Below are 23,423 nucleotides of genomic sequence, written 5' to 3'. Positions count from 1 at the left end.
TATTATGATGTGTTTTTATGGATTGTTGTTAGCCGCCCTGAGCCTGCCAAGGTGGGGGAGGGCGGGATATAAATGAAATTAATAAATAAATAATAATAAAAATAAATTCCACAAGACCTGGGTGGAATTTGGCAGAGTTGGGGCTAGGGCCCTGGTAGAAGACAGCCAGATGTCTCTCAGGCTGGGAACCACCAGCTGATGTTGATCACCAGAACACAAGGCTCTCCCAGGAGAGGCAGTCTCAAAAACATGTGGGTCCCTGGCCATTAAGGGCCTTAAAGGTCAACACCAGCACCTTGAACCTGATCCAGTACTCCACTGGAAGCTAGCGCAGCTCCTGCAGCACCGGAGAGATGTGAACTGTGTGTGGAGTCCCCATAAGGACCCAAGCTGCTGCATTCTAAACCAGCTGGAGCTTCCGGGTCAGTCTCAAGGACAGGCCCACGTAGAATGAATTGCAGTAATCTGGAGGGAAAAGGTTAGGGAATTATGTTTTGGCACTAGTGGGAGAAGGAAACACATATGTTCTATATAAATAACTGACCACTGTTTGCATCATTATGCTTATGCATCTCTCTTTGCCTTGACACTAAGGCTAGTGAATACAGCTCTTACAAGAACTGTAAAACTAAGAGGGAACCATGTGCCATCCACTTTAATCCCATCCCTCCTTCCAGTGGGACAGACTAATGGGGGGAAAGGCACCTCTGAGTAAAGGTGCTTAGTGTAATTCCAAACAAACCAAGGGACACCACAACTTCACTGCTGCTTCTCCAGCTGCCTAGAGCCTGGTAGGAGACTAATTAACCTGCTTACTTCAAAAAGTCCAGTGCAGGAGGGAGATGCAGCAGTTCTCCCATGTTTATAGAATCGTAGAGTTGGAAGGGACCTCCAGGGTCATCTAGTTCCTGCACAATGCAGGAAACTCACAAACACCTCCCCCTAAATTCACAGGATCTTCATTGCTGTCAGATGGCCATCTAGCCTCTGTTTAAAAACCTCTAAGGAAGAAGAGCCCACCACCTCCCGAGGAAGCCTGTCCCACTGAAGAATCGCTCTAATGGTCGGGAAATTCTTCCTAATGTTGAGCCGGAAACTCTTTTGATTTAATTTCAACCCATTGGTTCTGGTCCTATCTTCTGGGGCCATAGAAAACAATTCCAAACCATGTCTAGATGACTGCCCTTCAAGTACTTGAAGATGATGATCATATCACTTCTCAGCCACCTCCTCTCCAGGCTAAACATCCCCAGCTCCTTCAACCTTTCCTCATAGGACTTGGTCTCCCGACCCCTCAGCATCTTTGCTGCCCTCCTCTGGACCCGTTCCAGCTTGTCTATATCCTTCTTAAAATGTGGTGCCCAAAACTGAACACAATACTCCAGGTGAGGTCTTACTAGAGCAGAGTAAAGCAATACCATTGCATCACATGATTGGGACACTATACTTCAGTTGATACAGCCCAAAATTGCATTTGCCTTTTTAGCCACCACATCACACTGTTGACTCATGTTCAGTGTATGGACCATTAAGACCCCCCAGATCCTTTTCACACATACCACTGCTAAGACAAATCTCCCCCATCCTATAACCATGCATTGGATTTTTCCTACCTAAATGCAGAACTTTTAAAATCCCTGTTAAAATTCATTTTATTAGTTTTAGCCCAGTTTTCCAGCCTGTCAAGATCATCCTGTATCCTGCTTCTGTCTTCTACTGTATTTGCAACCCCTCCGAATTTAGGATCATCTGCAAATTTAATAAGTATTCCCTCTATTCCTTCATCCAAATCATTTATAAAGATGTTGAACAAAACAGGTCCCAAGACAGATCCTTGAGGCACTCCACTTGTCACTCCTCTCCAAGTAGATGAGGAACCATTCAGAAGCACTCTTTGGGTGCGATCTGTCAACGGTAACAGGATCCAAACCACATTTTACCAACTTGTCAACAAGGATAGTATGTGGAACCTTATCAAAAGCCTTACTGAAATCAAGATAAACAATGTCTACAGCATTCCCCTGGTCCAGCAAGGTAGTCAAAAAAAGTCAAAAAAGTAGTCAAAAAAATAGGTTAGTCTGACATGACTGGTTCTTGAGAAACCCATGCTGGTTCTTAGTAATCACAGCCATCTTTTCTAAATGTTCCAGGACTGACTGATGATTTGTTCTAAAACTTTTCCAGGTATAGATGTCAAGCTGATGGGTCAGTAGTTACCCAGATCCTCCTTTTCCCCCTTCTTGAAGATGGGGACAATATTCGCCCACCTCCAGTCTTCTGGCACCTCTCCAGTTCTCCAAGAATTCCCAAAAATAATAGCCAGAGGATCAGAAATTACACCCGCAAGCTCTTTTAGAACCCTTGGATGCAATTCATCTGGCCCTGAGGACTTAAGTTTCATTTAAAGAAACTAGGTGTTTATGTACTACCCCTATGCTGATCCTAGGTTGGAACTTCATATCCCCCTTATATGTTCTGTTTTTGCCATGTTGAGCACTGTTTCCCTCAGAAGAGAAGACTGAGGAAAAGTGGGAATTGAGCAGTATACTTCACAGCAACATACTTCACAGGGTTGCTGTGAGGATAAAATAAAAGAGGGTTTCCACTGGAAAGAAAAGTAAGATATAAAGATAATTTATTTAGAAATTATACTTTAATTACACCCTTAGCCACTGCACCACACTGAGGAGAAAGAGGGTGTGTGGATGGTTCCTCAGTGACAACTAGGGGGGGGGGGGTGAAACTAAACATTTTCAAAATGGCACAGGTCACCTTTCTGCTATGCATTAATCCTCTCCCCTTTATCTTAAAGCTTTTTTTTCTTGTGTAAATTAGCAGAGAGTAAGAGGAAGTATACATGTGTAAATTTAGCTTTAAAAAGATAAACTTTACTAGAAAAAAATAGGGAAGGATGAATGAGAAGAGAAACAAGAAATAGTCTATCTAGCTACATCTTATCTAGTTACTGGTTACTCCATGATGGATTCTCTGTTCTGATCTTAGCATGAAGGGGAGAAGAAGAACCTCCCCCTCCCCCACAAATGCTTCTGTGCAAGATCACAGGTAGCATCACCAACATATCTATTAGCCAGCAGCCAGGCTAAAGGGCAGTTCATTATGAATAAGGCCTCCTTTTCTAGCCCAGGAAGTTCTACACCGTATCTTACTGGTTCTAAGTTAACTAAGAATCAGCATACATAAACAAGTTAACTCTTTCACAACTGAAGTAATTGAACTTGCAAATGCCAACATTTCCCTCCCCTGCCTAGTCAGGCTGTAGTATTATGGCATGACTTGGAAGGAAAGGGTTGGTTTCCAGGCTGTGTTGAAAGCTGGTAAAATCATTGTCATGTCTGAATTTTTTGCATGGAATGCAGAGAAAGGGACGGGCCAGTGAAGTGGCAGCACATAGTGCAGAATAGTGTGTGTGTGTGTGCATGCGTGTGGAGACTATCCCTCCCTTTCCATGCTGTTTGCTGCTGCCATGACAAAAGTACATGTTTGTACCCACATGAATATGCCTGTTGGAGGGTTAATTCACCTGATTTAAATGTGCTCCAGCAAAGTAAAATGTTGCTTTAGCTTTACAAAACAAAGCAATAGGCTTCTGCCTGTTCTTCTTCAATTTGGTCCAGACATGGTAACATATTCCTATTATTAATTTTTAGTGGATGTACTGCTGTTCCATTCAGTCTGCTAAGTGAGCAAACAAAGTCTGTGTATTAGCAACATGAAAAAGTGGAAACTGCAACAAGCCACCTTAGAAATACTTTGTGTTGGTTACCTATGTATCAAAAGTGTATAGTCAATACATTTTGTCACAGCAGTAAAGTACAATTGTTTCTGATTCTGAAGCATATTTTTGTACACATAACTCCATTCCTGTACTAACACATATAGCAATGATCTAACATGGAAGCATCAATAATCACATAAACATTTTGTTGTTAGTGATTTCCATGTCCATGGAAAGGACTAGCTAATACTGATAGTGCCACCTTCTTCATGCTGTGATCAGATGACTTTTTTTTTATTCCTCCATTGTCTGAAGGGATTTACTTATTATGGGATGCATTCAAGAAGCAAGAGACTTCCTTGCAAAGTGCAGAAGGACAGAAGAGCAGACATGGGGCAGAATGATGCTCCTTGAAACTTTTTCTTAGACATGTGTCTGGCTTCCCCCATTCATGCAGAATCTCTTCTCTTCTGTAAGGCTTCCCCCATTCCAGTTTTCGCCCCGGCCATGGGACAGAGACAGTGCTGGTTGCCCTGGTGGATGACCTCCAGCAGCACCTGGATCGAGGCAGCTCGGCAGTACTGATGTTGTTAGACCTATCGGCAGCGTTCGATACGGTCGACCATCAGTTGCTGACTTGCCGTCTTGCCGTTGCGGGGATTCAGGGGTTGGCCCTACAATGGCTTTCCTCTTTCCTTGATGGTCGGAGACAAAGGGTAGCAATCGGGGGTGAACTGTCCCAGAGACACACGCTTGACGACAACCAACTCTATCTACTGATGGACGGACGGCCTGACTGTGTCCCAGAAATCTGGACCTGGCATTGCAAGCCATGGCTGGATGGCTCAGGCTGAGTAGATTGAAACTAAATCCAGTGAAGACAGAGGTCCTTTGCTTGGGTCGGCATGGTCCAGGAAGGGAAATTCCCCTACTGGCCTTTGACGGTGCACCACTGGCAGTGGCGCGCAGGGTCAGGAGCTTGGGGTAGTACTGGAGCCTGCCCTGACAATGGAGGCCCAGATAGCAGCCACTGCTAAGTCTGCATTTTTTCATCTTAGGCGGGCGAGGCAGTTGGCCCCTTTCCTGGAGCACGGCAACCTGGCAACAGTGATCCATGCAATGGTCACCTTGAGGTTGGACTACTGCAATGCCCTCTACATGGGGCTGCCCCTGTGCCGAACCTAGAAGTTGCAGCTAGTGCAGAACGCCACTGCCCGGCTGTTATTAGGGCTTCCTAGGGAGGAGCACATTCTGCCAGGGCTCTGGGGGCTGCACTGGCTGCCAGTAATATACCGGGTTCATTACAAGGTGCTGGTTATTACCTTTAAAGCTCTTTATGGCCTAGGACCTACCTACCTTAGGGACCGTCTCACCCCACATGTTCCCCAGAGAGTACTCAGATCTGGTTCCCAAAATCTACTAGTAATCCCCAGGCCCAAGGAGGCCCGTTTTAAGTCAACCAGGGATAGGACCTTTTCAATTACAGCCCCCTGCTGGTGGAACCAGCTACCGAAGGAGGTGAGGGCCTTGCAGAACCTTGGGCAGTTCCGCAAGGCCTGTAAGACGGTCCTCTTCCGGTTGACATATAACTAACAGGTATTAAAAACTGCGAAGGAAGGCTGTGAGAATAGCACCGAACTGTCAGACTGTTTTTTTCTTGTTTCAATGTTTTAATTATTGTAAATTATTGTATATTCTTTTTAATATTTATTAATTTTATTGTTTTAGATTTTATGTTGTAAGCTGCCCTGAGCCCGCCTCGGTGGGGAGGGCGGGATATAAATCAAATAAATAAATAAATTCATGTGCTTGGTTTCCTCAGCATTCCATTCCCCATAAAACACATTGCCAGCTGCATCCTACCACATCACCGTATCAGCACATGCTGCTTTAAGCAAGGGTATGCCTGGAAGCTGATCCTTCCTTCCTTCCTTCCTTCCTTCCTTCCTTCCTTCCTTCCTTCCTTCCTTCCTTCCTTCCTTCCTTCTGGGGCTTGTGGACTCTTACATATATATTTTTGTTATGTCTGGATTTTATTATCTGTCATTTAAATACCTTAATGTAGAGCAATCTACAAGTGCAATCAGTACATCCTGGTACTCTTCTCATCACTTTTCCCGATGGACTATAAGACATTCTTAGCTGTTCTGTAATTTAATGTAATATTTTCCCTGGGATCTTTATATGTAATTTATTCTTGGTAATCACAGGCTGCCATCACACACACACACTAAATAATGCACTTTTGATCTACTTTCAGTCCATTTTTCAACTGGATTTCACTGTGAACTCGCAAAATCCAGTTGGAAAGTGCACTGAAAGTGCATTATTTAGTGTGTGTGATTGCAGCCACATTGTCCTTTGTAAAGAAATTAACAAGCATTCCTTAGAAACCTGACTTATGTGGTGTTGTGACCAAGTAGTCTACAGCTGTGTGGATTCTATCTCTGCAGTGAATCTATAATTCATTTATAGTGTTTATCACTATTCTGAAACCATTTGCTGCAGAGGCAATAAAGACATGGTTTCAAGTCTATACAAGAGCAGTGGTCACAAGTAGTGCTGTATCTAGGAATTTTTATCCAAATGGTGGCCTCCAAAATGGTTGTCTCATGTTCCCCAAGACTGTACAAGTTCAACAAGGCCATTCATATTTCTTTGTGTGTATGGGAGGGAAGGAGTTATCCATAGACTGATTGAGCCTTGTGAAGAATGATGGTAAAATGTGGATTTTGTCAAAAATGGTAGCATGGTTTTAAAGGGGTTGCTGTTGAAATATTTCAGATTGCTATTTTCTGCTCTGTTGTGAATCAGCTCATTGGCTTTGGAGCAAATCCCTCTGCTGATTCTATTATGTCACCACTAACTGACAATCTCCTATCTCTAATTGTCTTCCACTGCCAGCACTGTTCAGTAGCTAAATGTGCCTGGCCTTACATTGCCTATGAGAAGGTACAGTTAAAGTGTCTCATAAGCAGAGTACTAAGATGGGACTGGACTGAACAGAATGAATTCCTTCCTCTAAATGGAGTTTCTTCACTTGACAGAAAGGAGTCAGTTGGTCCAGCCCAATGTCATTGTCTTACTGCTTGTTGTGTGTCCTTCCCATACTACCATATTTATTTTATTATATTATATTTGTATCCCCCCCTCCCCTGATGGGCTCAGGGCGGCTAACAACAATTAAAACAACATAAAATTACATTATTACAATAAAATCACAATGTTATTAAAACATCTCAAATGTATACAATTTTGATCGCTAGATGGCATTATTATTACTTCTTGATTAGCGCTGTTTACTGTGGTGTTATTGGATGTTCTTGAGCGCCTTGCATTTCTATTTGGGTCGGGTTAAGATATTAATGCTGTGGGGTGGTGAAGTACTGGATGCCTCCATTAGATGTTAAAAGCCAGTTTAAACAGTTCTGTCTCAAAGGCCCTGCAGAATTGTGGCAAGTCCCGCAGGGCCCTGATGTTTTCAGGGAGAGCATTCCAAAGGGCTCTTGTGCTGGTGGTAGACAGCTGAGCATCCTTTGGCCTGGAGATCATATTGACTATGAATAGCTGATAGCAAGGGACTTTCAAGTCTTCTTTGAGAAAATGAAATCATTAGTGTCCTTTTCTATAACGCATAGATATGGCTAAATAAATCACAAGAAGTTCCTTAAGTGTTAGTGATTGGATAATAGAGGTTCTTCATTTATGCAGGCATCCATACTTCAATTACCCTAATTGTATAATATAGATTCTCTGCCTATTTACTTTAAGAAAGGTGTTAAAGAAGTTTATGTTTTCTTGAGACAGGCAATTGGGATCAGAGGCATAATCCTGTAGTATTTGTGGCCTTTTCACTCAGGCCCAGGAGTACTGTACCTCAGAATGACTGAAATCAATGGAAATTCATAGATGACCATTGAATCCCACTGATTACAGTGCACCTTGCTGTTTCTGGACTGAGCTCACTTTCCTTAATGCTCTGAGACTGTGAGTGAGGCTGCTTAATTGGGTTGTAACAGAAGATTATAGTTTTCTTGAAAATTACTTCTGCCACTGAGAATTGATTTTTGTCATCTTTCAGTTGTAACCTGTTTCTGAAAAGTGAACAAAATGAACCCTTTCTTTTGATTTTAGGAAGGAAGGGGGGAGGCATCAAAATCTTCTGTGTTTTTTTTTCTTTCCTGTGACCTGCTGAGGTTTTCTGTGTTCATAACAAAGAGGCTGTGTGAAGTCCCTGGAATTAAGGACAGGGTAACCATACCATAGCTTATTGTGATCATACCACCCCATTGTTTAATGCAAACTGGTAGCAAGAAGCAGAAAGACGACTGAAGGGCAAACCACTATCAACGTTCCAGTTTAGACCTAGATGATGACTACATACATGGCCCTGTGCTACGTTTTTGTTGCCAGCTGGAGAGCTTTTTTAGAGCCTGCCTTTTGTGTACAGGCCAAAAGATGCATAGGATGGCAGTTTGAGAATGCAAGGGAAAGCTGTGATAATTATAGGCATAGAACAGCTGCTCAAAACTATCCCACAGGCAAACATTCAAGCTGTGTCATAATCTCTGGTGTGCAGCCCTTTGCTTGTCACACTTTGTTTCCTGCTTTTTGGTTCTGTTTGTCTTCCATATAACGACTGCATAAGTAATTCAGACCACAAGCTCTAATATGAACCTCTGCAGCGAGTTGAAGGCATTAAACTGTACCTAATGGTTTGTCCTCCTGGCTACCTTTCAACACACTTGCTATTTGCACTGGATTTTAACATCAGTGAGTTTTGGAAATTCATCAACTTATATTAACATTTATGGTACTAACCTTTAAGGCCCTAAATGGTCAGGGACCCACATATCTCCAGAACTGCCACTCCTGGTATACCTCTCCAAGGGTGCTACACTCAGCTGATAAGAGAGACATCCAGCTGTCCTCGGTCAGGGCATTTCCAGACCTTTTGAAGTTCTGCAGGGCATGTAAGCAGAGCTTTTTTTGAGCAGGAACACAAGAATGCAGTTCCAGCTGGCTTGGTGTCAGGGGCTGTGGCCTAATATGCAAATAAGTTCCTGATGTGAAACAAAATGTGATTCGCAAAATAGTTCCTGCTGAGCGTTTTCTACAAAAACAGCCCTGCATGTAAGGCAGAGGTATTCTACCAGGCATTCAGTTGAGAACAGTGAAAGTTTTCCCATCTGGCTGGCACTCCTGTTCCCTCTGTCACCCCCACCCCCTCAAGGCAGTGGCATACTCTGACAGTTTATCACATCTGTTGGTTACTTATTGAATATATTTTTTATGATTTTAAGTTATGACTTTAATTATGTAAGATTTCTGCTGTACACTACCCTGAGTCCTATTTTTTACAGAGAAGGGTGGTCTAAAAATTGAACTTACTAAATAAATAAACATAATAAATGATTTCCAGCCACATCCTAATACAATCCTCTTTTCAAAAACAACCAGGAAGCAATCTGAAGACTGACACACAGAAGTCCTTTAAAAATAAATACAGTATAGAATGGCTATAGTGGTCCCACCACTTTAAGAGCATGAGTTTGGTTGTCAACTTCACAATTGGCATTTTGAATGGTCAGGGGTTTTGCTTGAGCACATCATAATCCCCACATTTTCCTCAGAATTTTACTTTGGCCTTGTGAATGTGTGACAATGTTTGTGGGGTGTGGAAAGACTGAACTTTCAGGAAAAATACTAAGCTAAAGCCAGTATCCTAAAAGTCTCAGGTAGCCCTGTGAGTACCACAAACATATTTTGCTACATAAACTGGCTTTGCATCTTAAATAGATGTTTATTAAAGAAAAGCACACAATTGGAAACACTGCATCAAATACATAGCTAACATTCCTCACATTTCCTAGACTAGATTAGCACCAGACTTTATGAAAACAGGTTACAGTTCAGAGTTCTCATGTTGACAAATCTGCTGCACAAACTCTTGAGTAGCACTAGCAGGACAAGTTCAAACTCTTTACTAGTTTTTAACTTGCCTTTAAAGACATTTGGCATCTATAGCACATGGAGAATTCACTGTTTTCATTCTGAAGAGGCAGGTTACTATTCATAGTCATGTAACACAGGAAGTACAGAAAGAGGAAGTGTAAGCAGTTTACACTTTTTCTTCCCCAGTTTCTGTACAACATTAGGAGCACCTATGAATAAATTACATGACGTTATTATACTATGCTACAGAGAGGCTTCTTTTCATTTCCTTTCTCTAGACTGCTGCTATCATACAACAAATAAACCAACTTTTCCAAAGAAATGCAAGAATGTTACTGGCAAAGGTTCCTCTGTGTCCTCAGAGTGGACCTCTGTAAGGGTTATCCCTGAAGAAGAGATGACTGAGCACAACCTTTTGGCTGTCCGGGTTATGGTAACCAGTGATGGAAGCAGGTATTGTGGAATTCTTGTAGTTTGGTAACTGAAGATAGTCAGCAAGTTTATAGCTCCCTCCAGTTTATAGTTTTCCCTCCAGTTCACTCCATTAACTAAACACAAGAGATAATACAGGGAAAGGAAAGATTATGACCTAAAAACAGTAGTCTCTACAGCTGCTATAAACCTTAGACATATGATTCCCTTGCAGGAAATGCTTACATCTCAAACAATGATCTAAATCAGAGGGGTAAAAAAAATTAATTGAACCAAGTTTTGCTACAAAATAAAAAAAATATTTTTGTAAAATTTGAATTATTTAAATAAACGCTGCTGAGATTTTTGGAATAAAAAACATATTGCCCATTGTGAGCTTTATCATAATCAAAGGATATTCCTTCCACTTTTGCACTAGGTAAAAAGGGCTTTTGTGTTTCCTCCCCCATTTCACTCATAGTACCTTTCTGGTTTGAGGAATCCTTCATAAATTATGTCACACTTCAAAAGGGGGAAATGTAGCAAAGTTATGGCAAAGAAAGGATTAGGTAATAGTTAAAATGGGCCAACAGCCAAGCAAAATCAACATTTTTAATAACAGCATTTTTTAAGAATGTTCTCTGAGGCCATGTGACACTTGTATGCCCAGGCTTCAGGAATAAAGTGAAGTCCTATAACCACTCTGTACGTGCATCCAAGAAATAAAAAATAATAATTTAATAAATAATGACATAAGAAAAAGCAGGGAGGAAAAAGGCATCAAAGCAGCACTTGTAATGCATTTTATGCCTTTTTCAATAAACAGTTGATGCAAGATTATCTAACATTAGTATAACTATAATGCATTAGTACAAAAAAGATAGAGAAAACATGCTAGTGAAAAACTTTTTCTAGTGAAGCTACACTGAAGATAATTTCTATTTTAAAAAGTGTAAAATTCAGACATCCCAGGTTCCCAAGAAGAATTCAGTCTAATAATAACTTGTATTATTAAATTATCGGGAATATTTAAATTGCACTCAGCAGCTGCTCACACAATGTGTAATTGTAAATCAGTCCCAAGAAGTTCAGCTGAAAATATTATTAGCTGTTTTGTGTAATTTGCTCGCCTTACTAATTCCTGTGGTTTCTTCATTCTTTGATTTGTAGCTCAGAACTAGAATCTGATTTTTATGGTGATTCATCCAGTTCTGAGTTTAACAAAGGGCTACTGCCATCACCTGAGCCCAGGAGCTACACCCCATCTTCACCGAGGCTTCTCCCCTTGAACAAAAGTCTGGTCCAAAAAGAAGAATGCCATGAAAAGTCCAAGTCTGCAGAGAGTAAGAGAATTTAAGTAGCAAATGTTGTCTCTGTTGTTAAAGCATGGTGCCGAGCATTCAATCTATCCTGTTGCACTTAGTTCAATTCTGCTAAGTAGGCTGCAATGCTGTGGATTCTGTTTTAGAATTCCAAGGAGAGCAAGACCACACACACACACAGAGTTAGATTTATGAATCAAACCAGTTTATTAAGCACAATACCACACTTACACTAGCAATAGAAATTAAAAGCATATAAAATACATCATATTATCTCAACCACAAGAATAAGCAGAAAAAGAACATGGACACTCACTTTCACCCCTGAGTTATGAAGAAGCCTTGAGAGATTTTTGGAGGGTTCCCTCAGAGGAGGTGGGGTTTGTGATGCATAATAGAATCACAGAGCATACCTACATATTCCTTTCAAGTCAAATACTAAGCAAAATAATGTCAGAATTCAAAACAAATTCTACTATTTTGCCTTAAGATTTCTGTTTTACTTTAGCAACTGGAGTCCAACAATAAGTCTATTTTGCCCAAAAGATAGTGCAAATGCTCAGTAGTATTCTTATAATAATATTGGGGCATTTTCACATATGCCACTAAAAGTTTCATTGAGCCTCTACCTGAAATGTCACAATGAACCGAAAGGAATGCCCAGTTGAGGAAATCCATTTGAAGTGAAAGTAGTTGATTTCCCCTCCCCTGCTTCTATTTTGTCCAAAACTCTGTTGGTAAACTTGATTTTCTTCCCAAGAACATGACCTGATTGCAAAGGCTTCTCCCTTGAGCTTCCAGGTCTCTTATTGGGAAACTCTTATTTCTTGTCAGCAGGTCACATGATTGATCATGTGCTCTCATCCCTTTTCAGCTGTGCTTGCCCTACTTAGTTGACTTATATCTGTGTCTGCCTACTCCTATCAGTGCATGGACTTTCATGTCTATGTTGTTTATGAGGTCAAGCAATGTGACTTGGCTTTTCTTGAAGCGGCTTCTGAGAATTACATTTATTGTATTCTGTGTATTTCCCATGGGAATCCTTAGAGTGATAAAAAAAAACTTTCCCAAAAAAGTGGGGACAAAATACTGATTTTCTTCTTTCTGCGTGTGTGTGAAAACCCACATGCAGAAGAAAACAATAAGAGCTATAGAAATGGTAGAGCACAAAAGCGCTCTTGTGATGCAAGAATCTGCTAAACTGAAATAAAAATCTTTAAGAAGCTTATCGAGGCTCAGTGTAAATACTAGTTGATGAACATTGCCCTCTAGTGGTGAATGCATATTTAAACATGAATTAACATCTATACCTCAAGGAAAATCTTAAATTGCCAGTTCTAAGGCCACACAGTACCATGAAATTGTAAATGTGCACTCTGTTTCTTAGTGGTGATGGTGGAAAGTGCCATCAAGGCACAGCTGACTTATGGCAACCCCTTAGGATTTTAAAGGCAAGAGACATTCAGAGGTGCTTTGCCATTGTCTGCTTCTGCATAACAACCTGGACTTCCTTGGTTGTCTCCCATCCAAATATGAGCCAGGGCCAACCGTTCTTAATTTCTGAGATCTGACAAGGTCAAGCTAGCCTGGGCCATCCAGGTCAGGGCCTATTTCTTAGAGGGAAGGGATTTTCTCATGACACTAAAGGTGCCTTTGAGCATCTGGCTTCCTCTTTACATGAATGCCCCTAATGAAGGATGGGAATTTATAACTCATGTGTGTATTCTAGGTAATGCAGACCTGTTTTAGCATCACAAGTGGTACAGGTGGCATGTGATGATTTGGTTATTCAGTGATGCAAGGACTCTTGGCCATGCCTTGGGTCTCACTAGTATATTACAGAAGCTTGAGGGGGGAGGGGCCTAGTTGCCACGAATGTGCCTTGTGGCCATAAGATTTCATTTCCAGGCTGGAAGATGGAATGGAAAGGTATCCTCCCAGCAAAAGGTACAAAAATTGATAAGTTGCCTTTAATGAAATGCTATGGGATGTCTATTGAAAGAGATCAGACAATCTTTCCTTGTTCTGTATGATTACTTTGAATTGTAACTTCATTTTCTCTTTAGCTCTGCCAAGAACCAGTAGTCTTCGGGACACTTCAGCATTCAAAAAGTCTCAAAGCTGGAAGAAAAAAATTCAATCAAGTAAGTTGCCCTATAGTCATTTTTCTTCAGTCCCTGCCAAGGGCCTATTTCATTCAAACTAAATTTTAGTTCCTAGCATTAGCAGTTTCTGTACAAGGAACATTTCAGTTGAGGGACTGACCGTGCTGTCCTAAACAGAGTTATACCTTTTATACCCACTGAATTCCAAGGATTTAGAAATGAGTAACTCTACTTAGGGTTGCACTGTAAATGAATCTCACCATGGGAGGGGTTGTTTTATTGATTATTTCTTGATTATTACTAAGAGATGGGACAATTGAGAGCAAGTAAGTAGTCTGTGAATGACTTCAGTGCTCAGACTGCTCTGGCCCATGCATCGAAGGTCTTTCAGCTGCTGCTGCTTCCCTAGTGCTATTCTGTTTCTAAATGGGAAGCACTTATGGATAGGCTTGCCAGCCCTGGCTTGGGAAATTCCTATAGATTAGTCATTTGTTTTTAAAATATTGCTTTCTCTTTTAACTTGATTTTACATTACAACCACTGTTGGGGTTTTCTTAAAGTGAATTTGATCTTAGAGTGTTTATGCACCACCTTGGATATTAATCAAAAAGTTGAAATGTTTTTTTCAGCAAACAAATATAACCCTGCAATGTGGATTGTGTGGAAGATTTCCATTTCACCATCACCATTTAATGATTATGGTGTGTGGAGACTCTGCTTGAGTTGTGTTGCCAGACAAGCTATGCTTGACTTGCACTGTTGAGAAACTTGCCAAACAGAAGCTATTTCAGTTGGATGCTGTCACAGACAGTATTGCATGTAGCTGTCAATAGCTGTTCATATTTTCCCTAGAAGAGTACGTTCACATGTGGTCCTCCAGCCAGCTCAGCTGCTATATTCAGGTCAGTTGAGACTATGTTTCCAGAGATGTTAGGATAGCAAAAGATCGGACTACCTAAAGGCCAGCAGTTGATTTTGCAGTCTAGTTTCTTCCTGCTCCCAGAGACCCCTCATTAGCTTTAAGGATTAATAGACTCCTTAATAGACTGGGTATCCAAAATATAGATTGGGTTAGTGCCTGATACTGCTCAGAGGCCTTGTGTATACAAACAATACACAAATGTTTACCTTTGGAAGTGGGGAAAATGGGCAGGTGGCAGCTTGAATGCAATCACATGTTAAGCTTTTTCATGGTGTTTCCTGCTTATTTAAATGCTTTGTTGTTGGTTTTCATTTCATTATAATATCCATGTGTCTCTCTTGGGGAAGCTCCAGAGGGAGCTACATGCCCATGAGAGGGAGGCAGGGTGGTATGGTATCACGAGCAGGCCAAAACTGGTATGCTGAAAGAAATTGTGATGTTCTCTCAGTCCCTCATCTCATTCTACCTCACTTCCAAATATTTACTTGTTTTTATAAAATGTTTCTGTTTGAACCTAATGCAGTGTATCTTAGTTCAATAAAATCTCTAACACTGATTAATGTCACGAAAAATGGAGTTCAACTTTCTTCCTTTACGTGAATGCATTTCTTGGTGTCACGGTAGAAATAAGGAGATCTCTGATCTCCTTCAGAATCTATGTTAAGTACAGTGACATGACACTGAACTTTAAAATCAGTTCAGGTAATCAGATAAGCACAAGCAGTGCTTCACTGGCTTATAGTGAGCCGGAGTTCCACTGGTTCAAGTGTTCCTGTCAAACAAATTTATTTGCCTCTTTCATAGTGCCAGGTTTTATTCATGGTGAATTCATATTCTTCCCCCTGCTATCCAATTCTGGTATTTCCTTCCCCTTACGCATCCACTGTTCTTTCCAGATAGACCAACAGTTAAAATTAATCAGGCACTGATGAGCTCTTATCAAATCTGCTTCCTGCTTTTGGCTTGTATTAACGGGAATGTACACAGAAGAAAAGGAGAAATGGAGGTGAAGAAAATCTATGGTTGGGGAGGAACTTGTTTATTCTTCCCAGTCATAGAATTCTGGGCTCCTACAATTCAATTAATAATATGGTAGTGGGGAAAGAAATCTCTGGATGATCTTGTGATGGTGTAATGACCAACTAAAACTATCTGTGGTCTCCGACTTACTGATGGTTGCTTTGTGGCTGCAGGGTTGGGGGCTCCTGACAGAGGAAAGAGCCATGTGGCACAGCCACAGCAAGGCTCCAGCTGGCCTGTGGCAGTTCATGGGGCCTTCAGGTGGCTGGGTGGGCTCCAAGGCTGCTAGCCAATCACTTGCCATTTGCTGGCTGCTCCCCCTGAGCCTGCTTGTGCGGGGAGGGCGGGATACAAATAAAAAAAAAGTTGGGGTGAGCCTGAAAAAGCATCAGCACCAGCCCTGCACCTTTTTTATTTAAAGCCGGCAGCCAGTGGATGGTCCTCCCTTGTGTTTCATAACTCTCATCCCTCTTTTTTGATTTGGTTCTTGTGAATCTAATTGTCTTTGTCACAGCTTTATGGCAGTTTTATTCTGGATCAATTTGTGGGGATACTGTACCTGTGTGCCCACCTACCCAGATGGGGACTCCTTTATGGGGTCTTGGGGGGGGTCGAGCCATTTAGTGGCATGCCCAGCTTGGGGGTGGTTGCCTGGCTCCACTCCCAGGTGGCAAGAGTTCCATGCAGGGGCTTGTGCCTTTGTGGGACCACCTCCTGGTTTCCTCCAGCATGTGGGCTGGGAATGTGGTTCATCAGCTGACAGTCAGTTTGCCTGACGCTTGGATCCTGCCAAATGATCTGAATGCTGTAATCAATAAAGTTGTGGCCTGTTTTGCTCTAGTCTTCTGTTGTTGTGTTTACTTTATTGTAGTTTCTGTCTCCTTTCTCACTCAGTGCCCCACACTGCCTTAGGAACACAATAGCATTGCTCCCAGCATTTATGTAAGCTCACAGTATTCAACTCCATAAGCCTTTTTAGCACCCTGGAATGGTTGGTCTCCCAAACATATTTAATCAAAGGCTAGGATACAGCACCTGGGAATGTGCTTTGGGGACATGCATCAGGGCTGGGGTGATATGCTGAGAAGTTAGTTATTTTCAAAGGATGCTTGTGCACATGAACCTTTGAGAACCAGCTCCAGTACTGGTCGCTCGAGTTCCGGTTCCTTGCTAGCTGTATAACTCTGAGTTGCTTTTTAATTGCACAAAAGAACGTTTAGCAGGGAGAATTCAGCTTTCACTCCAGGGGTCTCATGAGGCTTGACTCCCATCTTTTGCAGATCTACATGTTGAAGATGAAGCACATCCCTCCTGCTGTATTAAATGTAAAGGAAGCAGTCATTTCAAAAGACACCAATGTTAGTGTAGAATTGTACAGTTGGGAATAGCTCCACTCCCCAGTCAAGGATTCAGGCTGTGTTGTGTTTGTTAAAGACACAGACATCCAGTTAGAGTAACCTTTCTTACTTTTCAGCTGCATTGGACTGTAATCATGTGTATATTAGTAAATGTGCTGTGTTCTAAACTGTATAAATATTTCCAGCACTTACTTCTGTTGACAAAAATACAAATTCAATATTAAGCTATGTGATCTGAGAATCCATATTGAAATAAATATTGTCTCCTGTGCTGTGGGGAACAAAAGCTTTTCCTCTGTTATGCTTGAAATAAAAGGTCATTGATGGCTGCAGCTCTTCTCTCCTGCTGCGCTTAATTGGCACCACCAGGAGCAGAGCTCAACTATTCAGTCAATGCAGGGAAGAGGCTGGTCTGGGATTCCATTGTGCAGAGACTGGTGAGAAAGAGCAGACCAGTGAAAATGCTGAGGGTTTGGTTAGAAAACCAGATAACTAATGATCAGCCCGCCTCCATTCATTCTGGTCAGTCAATACGGTTTGCATGTAAATTGTCTTTCCTCAGCCTTACAAGAAACCCATCACTATGAGAAGACTGTAGTCCAAAGGTGTCAATGAACTGTGGGTTAACTTGTAGAATTCAATAATACTGCACTGAGCTGCCCAGAAAATAACTTTTATACTGTGTTGGGCTTCCAGTTAAGGCATTCTACCATTAAGCTGTTACCCTTCCCCAGACTGAAACTCTTGGTGGAAGATCTAGGATTAGGTTGGCCAAAGTTTTCATTTTAATTTTTCAGGCAGCTTCTAGGGGAGGAACAATTCTGAGTTTATCACAAAGGGGCTAGAGGATGCATGTTTAAACCTTTGTCCTGTGGTGTTTATCAGATCTAAATCACACCTCCTCCAAAGGTACTATTTTGCTCCACTAATGGAAAAAAATACAAATTATATCATTTCCCACTGCAAGGAGAGATTAGGGCACCTCTGTGTGTGAGCCCCCTCCCTCCCCCCACAATGGGGGCAAGCAACAGTTTGAGAAGGTAGTTATTCAGATTGGGAAAAGGAAGCAGAAAAAAAGGATTCCTCCATCAGTACTGCTGCTCTATTAAATGGCACCTGTAACAAGTAATTTGGCTTTTTTTTTTCTTTCTGGCTTGGCACTGGTATTTAGCTGGTTAAACTGTATGTCTTGTTTCTCTCTCTCCCCCCCCCCCCCCATCCTCCCTTATTCTTACCAGATTTAGATATTGGAAACAATAATTGCTATAGTTTAATCTGGAGCTGGTATTTAGTTCAACTTTGAAAACTCTTTCCATACTTCAAGTTGACACATTATATTATTTATGGATTATATTGTTTCCCCTTCTAAGCATCTCCACTTAGCGGCTTTATTTTTTATCACAAAATTCTCTGTAGATTTGGGGGGTTTAAATGGGGAGGAAGTTTTGAGGTGCTTGAAAGCATCAGCTTCTTTTCAACATTTTGATTTGTGATGTTCAGGCCATTTGCATATGCTGCTAATATGGGCAGCAGAATAGCATTCACAAGATTTTTCAGAGAAAAAAATAGTTTTGGTGGCTATTATGTTTTAATGTACTTTTCTTTTGATAGATTTTCCTGTCTTGAACTCAAAGAAAAATGGTCCATCTTCAAAGGACACCCCTGCCAAAATTAAAAGTGATTTTGAGGATGATTTCTTCCCCACAGAAGTAAGAAGCAACCCATTTTGAGCAGTGCACTTGTTTGGGTCTGTTACCATATGTTTATTAATGAATTGTGCTCTTTTAACTATTTAGGCAACTGAACCCGTTACTGCAAAATGGAATAGGTTTGCAGTGGATCTGCTCCTCTGTCTCAAGGATTCCACATCTCATGTACCGCAGTCTACACTAAGAATTAATGCGATAAATCTAATATTCTGGAAGACCCTTTATGGTTGCCAAGTCTTCCCTGGCCACCAGTAGGAAATGGAGGGTGGGGGGTAGGGTTGTTAGGTCCAGGCTGAGACTCTTCTTGCCATTTGGGGATGCAGCCTGGGGACAGGGACCTCAGTGGGGTACAATGCCATAGAACCTTCCCTCCAAAGCATCCATTTTTCCAGGAGAACTGGTCTCTGCAGTCAATAGAAGAGTTGTAATTTGGGGGTTACCCAGGTTCCACCTGGAGGCTGGCATCCCTATTTCTCCTCCATGCTTATTAGTGCCCTGTCTACTTCCTGTTCCCTTTTTCTTTTTGCTTCCTTTCACTGTTTCTTTTGTCCAGTAGTCTACCACATGGATTCTGTAGAAAGGAAATGACTCCAGTGAAAATCCTTTACTTTAGAGATCCATAGGATACTATAAGTATTTATAGGGCAAGAAGGACCATTTTAAATTGCTCTGTGACTTTATATAAAAGAGCTGTAAAACAGGGGTACAGATAGGGTTACCTGGTCTGTCTCAAGAAATATCTGGGGACTTTGGGGGTGCAGCCAGGAGCAAGGTTGTGACAGCATGATTTAACTCCAAAGGGAGTTCTGGCCATCACATTTAAAGGGAACATGTGCTTTTTAAATGCCTTCCCTCCATTTGGAAATAACGAAGGATAGGGATACCTTGTTTTGGGGCTCATAGAATTGGATCCCTTGGTCCAATATTTTTGAAACTTGGGAGGTATTTTGAGAAGGGCACCAGATACTATGCTGAAAACTTGGTGCCTCTAGAACCCCAGTTACCAATGGATTTATTCTCCATTATACCCTAAGGGAACCGGTCTCCATAGGATATAATGGAGTGCCCAGCAAACATTTCCCTCCTCCCCCTTTCTGATAACCTTGAAGTGGGGAGAGGGCCTCCAAACTGGGGGATCCCCTGTCCACAACTGCGGATTGGGTGCAGACACTACATATCAATACCCTTACCAAGTTTATAATAAGGTTCCATGGGAACGTGCTCTAAAATGGGATCATTTTACATGGTGGCAGGTGCAGGAACATTCACAAGAAGAGTTCATAGTTCAATTAACTTGTTCCCTTCAATGCTCAGAAAATACACTTCAGCGAATGTCCTTAATGGTGGGAAAGTGTGTCAATATTCCTACAGTTAATCTGTATACAAGTACCGTAATACTTCATTATTTAGTTAGAGCTAGGACTTTTATTGACTTTTAGCGCAGATTGCTAAATTTGCCTTTGAAAGTTAACAACCTTCTCATTGAAATGGTGATGCAATCCAAAAGTGTCTAATTATGCTCATTATGGAATTTAAAGTGCAAGGTTGTCTCTTAATATGTTATTATCAACACTTGTCAGGGGAAAGGGGCCTCATATGTTCTCTCTCTACCTGAAGTCTTCAGTCTATTGAGACTTAGGTCAAATGGGCAGCAGCCCATCATCAGTCCTGCTCTCTTCTCTGCATGTCCCAATAACATCTAGTAGAAGCTGATCTGTGACATGCAATCACATCCAGCATTTCCTATTCCCCTCAGGCAGTAGCCAATGAAAAGGCATGGAGCCTTTTTGTCCTTTTGTACCCTTAGAAGCTCATTGATTCACAAATCTTGAACAGCAGAAGACACTTATTTTTTTTTAAGCAAGGGACGGCATGGAGCCAGAAAACCACTTAACTTGATCATTTCACATGACATCTCTGCTTTGGTTAGGCATTACTGGAAGGCCAAAGTCCTTTTCATAAATCCAGTGTACATGCACTCAGTTCATGTTTGCTATATTTGCATGATCTGTTTGGCATACTGAGCCATTATCACAACCATATGCTTGTTCATTCAATATCTGGATTTTTCAGGGAAAGAGTCCCATGGTACAACATTAAGATGAATGTGCATTCAGATATTAACATGACTGCAGATATTCAGTATGAATGTATATGCATAGAACCAGAGCCTTGAGCTCCTTAGGAGACATATCCAGGAGTGTACCTTTGTATGCAGTGCATGCAGTTCCTTCCCTGCTATAGCTGTAGGGCTGCATGTGCAGAGCTCTTCAAGTTAATCAGGAACAGAGTCTACCAGCTGTTCAGAAGAAAGAGCAGTGGTCTGGTATAGGATTATACTAATTGATCATCTGAAGCTTCCCACTTTTACATTTGGACTGAAGCCATAGCACATTAGTTGTAAAGAGTGCACAAAGCAGAATCGTAGATTTCTCTGGGCCTTTAGTTACATAATTGCAAAAGGCAAAGCAGCAAGAAGATATTTAGCAAATTACAAAATGTATTGTAAAGAAAACTCTGAAAACAGAATGCTAACGGTGTTTCCAGTAGAGCTGGGCAATAGAACTTCATTATTTAAGATTTGAAGTGTCCAGCTGTGCATCTACCAAGCCTGTGTAATGCTTCGCAAAGTGAACTCCCTCAGATATCCGAAAACCAGAATATTTTGGCTGTCTCCAGGAGCATTTGCATAGGTGCAGGAAGTGAGTTGTTAGTTTCTCTGTGATTATTGGATTCTTTCTCAAAGTCCCTGACTATCTTGACACTTACATAGGAAAGTGTATTTTCTCTTTTGTTTGTTTCAAAATGTTTTCTAAATAAAGTATTAGAACTGGCTAAATTTATCTCCCAAAACAATCTTTTATGCATTCCTTACAGCTGGTGTCTTTCAACAATAAAACTCCAGAAATTACAACAGGACATTTCAAACTCCACAACTGGGCATTTCAAAGAAAAGGAAGAGCCACAGATGTACCTGAAGAAATCCCTTTCTATGTTCCTCATCATTCATTTCATAGCAGCACAGACAGCAGCCCTTTGGCACGTAGTAAATCTTTCCATCGTGGACATAGGACTTCAGTTCCCACTGACAAGAAGCGTGAAGCTGATGGTTACAATATCAGGGACCAGTGTTTGAAAAACCAGTCAGCATACAGAGAATTCAATACCTTAGGATTACTTGCAAAATGCTCAGATACCTCTTCTGTAAATTTTAAAAAAGAAGATAAAGCAGTCTCAAAAGATCAGCATATAAATAAAGCTAAAAAAAAGCTCACATTTTCAATGGAACAGCAGTCTGGACTACATGCTCTGAATGGTGACAAGTTAAATGGAACAAGAACAGAACAACAAGGCCAAGGAATCCTAGAACAGAAAGCAAAACCATCCAGTTGTTCCAAACATCCAAAGTTCTCAGAGAGCTGTTCACCAGTTATGTCACCAGAATACAAACTTCCAAAGAATGCTGATAACTGTCCCAAAAGACATATGGCTGGCCAGTCTAAATCACCCCTGAGGCTAATTGCCAGTGCCATTAAAAAATCCATCATAGAACCTCTTAGATCTCCCCCAGAAGGCTTGAAAAATAAACAAGAGACAAATGCCAGACTTCTTTCAGAAAAGACAGGCTTCAGTTTCCCTTATACTGTCAATTTAAGAAATAGCAAGAATCATGAGGAGCATGACACCCAGATGCAAGAGCCCAGTGAGTCATGTAATCCAGAGAAGGGTAGTTCAGATAGTTCTAGTTTCTCCACCAGTCCAGAAGAAGAATATTCATATGATGACACAACTTACCCTGTTTATAGTATGCATACCAGCCAACCTGAAAGTTCTGGCACAGTTGAATATCCTTCCCATACTGATGTAGATGATGTGCCAACCCTTCTAGAGAGGTTTACTCTTAAAGAGAATCTCTGGAAGTCTGCTAGGGATGACTTAAGTAACTGTAACCCAAAGCACATTCTTGATTCCTCTCTAAGACACAAGAACAAAAGTTCTGATGCTGTTTTAAAGAGTTCTGTACAAAGGAACAATTTCTTGAAGCTGTTCAGTAAAATGAGAAGCAATGAAGATAACAATCCTTCTTTAACATCCCTTGTGCCCTCCAGTACCACCTTTACAACTAAGGAAGTAACCAATCATCCTTGCAGTGAAGAATTTGTGGGTAAGCAAAATGCTAATTTTAAAAGGTATTGCAGATCCATTTTAAAATGTATTGATATTTCTCCATTTGAATTTGCTATGGGTGTTTGGAAACCATGCTGTGTGTTGGGCCCCATGGTCTTGTACAGTCTTGCATCTCTCTTAGGATTAATTTCTTTAATCAACTGGAGCCATTGTAACAGCTGATCATTTTAGACTGTTTTCCCTTGAGGATTTAAACCTAGATAGTGGAAAGATTTGAGAGGGAAAGAGAAAAGTAAACAATGTGGGATTTTCCCTTGTTAGAGTGTCCAGGCAGCCCACCTGGATCAATTTATCTGTTAAGGTATCTGAAGAAGTGAGCAGTGACTCATAAACATAACCTACCACAAATTTTGTCAGTCTTAAGGTGCTAGTGGACTCTCTTTCCATTTCTGTTAATATGGTTTATCAGTTGTTTTTGTGAAGTACTATCTCCCTCCCAAAAAATTCTTTTTGGGTAATAATAGCGAGAAAAACAAAATGGAATAAATTAATCAATTGCTTGAATAATCTTTGTCCTCTAAACAATTTGTTCTAAGAATAAAATTTTTGAGATTATACCTAGAAGTCTAGTATGACTGTATAGTCCTTATTGTTTGCACAGATATAGCTAGGTCAGGGGTGTCGAACTCATTTGTAATGAGGACCGTATCTGATATAATGAGTCCTTGTTGGGCTGGGCCATGTGTGTCATAAAATG

At 41.1% G+C, this 23,423-nt stretch overlaps 1 protein-coding gene across 1 annotated transcript in view; it reads left to right on the top strand.

Moving 5' to 3' along the window:
* Positions 1-23,423, top strand: part of MICAL2 (microtubule associated monooxygenase, calponin and LIM domain containing 2) — a 290,110-nt gene that overhangs the window by 227,184 nt on the left and 39,503 nt on the right. The window contains exons 26-30 of the mRNA XM_060261096.1: positions 9,970-10,144; positions 11,273-11,445; positions 13,491-13,568; positions 18,441-18,538; positions 21,416-22,703. Of these exons, the coding sequence (XP_060117079.1) occupies positions 9,970-10,144; positions 11,273-11,445; positions 13,491-13,568; positions 18,441-18,538; positions 21,416-22,703 (1,812 nt within the window). The remainder of the gene's footprint in view (positions 1-9,969; positions 10,145-11,272; positions 11,446-13,490; positions 13,569-18,440; positions 18,539-21,415; positions 22,704-23,423) is intronic.

Source organism: Heteronotia binoei, chromosome 21 (assembly GCF_032191835.1).
Source record: "Heteronotia binoei isolate CCM8104 ecotype False Entrance Well chromosome 21, APGP_CSIRO_Hbin_v1, whole genome shotgun sequence".
NCBI classification, from domain to species: domain Eukaryota; kingdom Metazoa; phylum Chordata; class Lepidosauria; order Squamata; family Gekkonidae; genus Heteronotia; species Heteronotia binoei.
The sequence above is the reverse complement of the archived record's forward strand: the minus strand, read 5'-3'. Positions and strand labels throughout refer to the sequence as shown.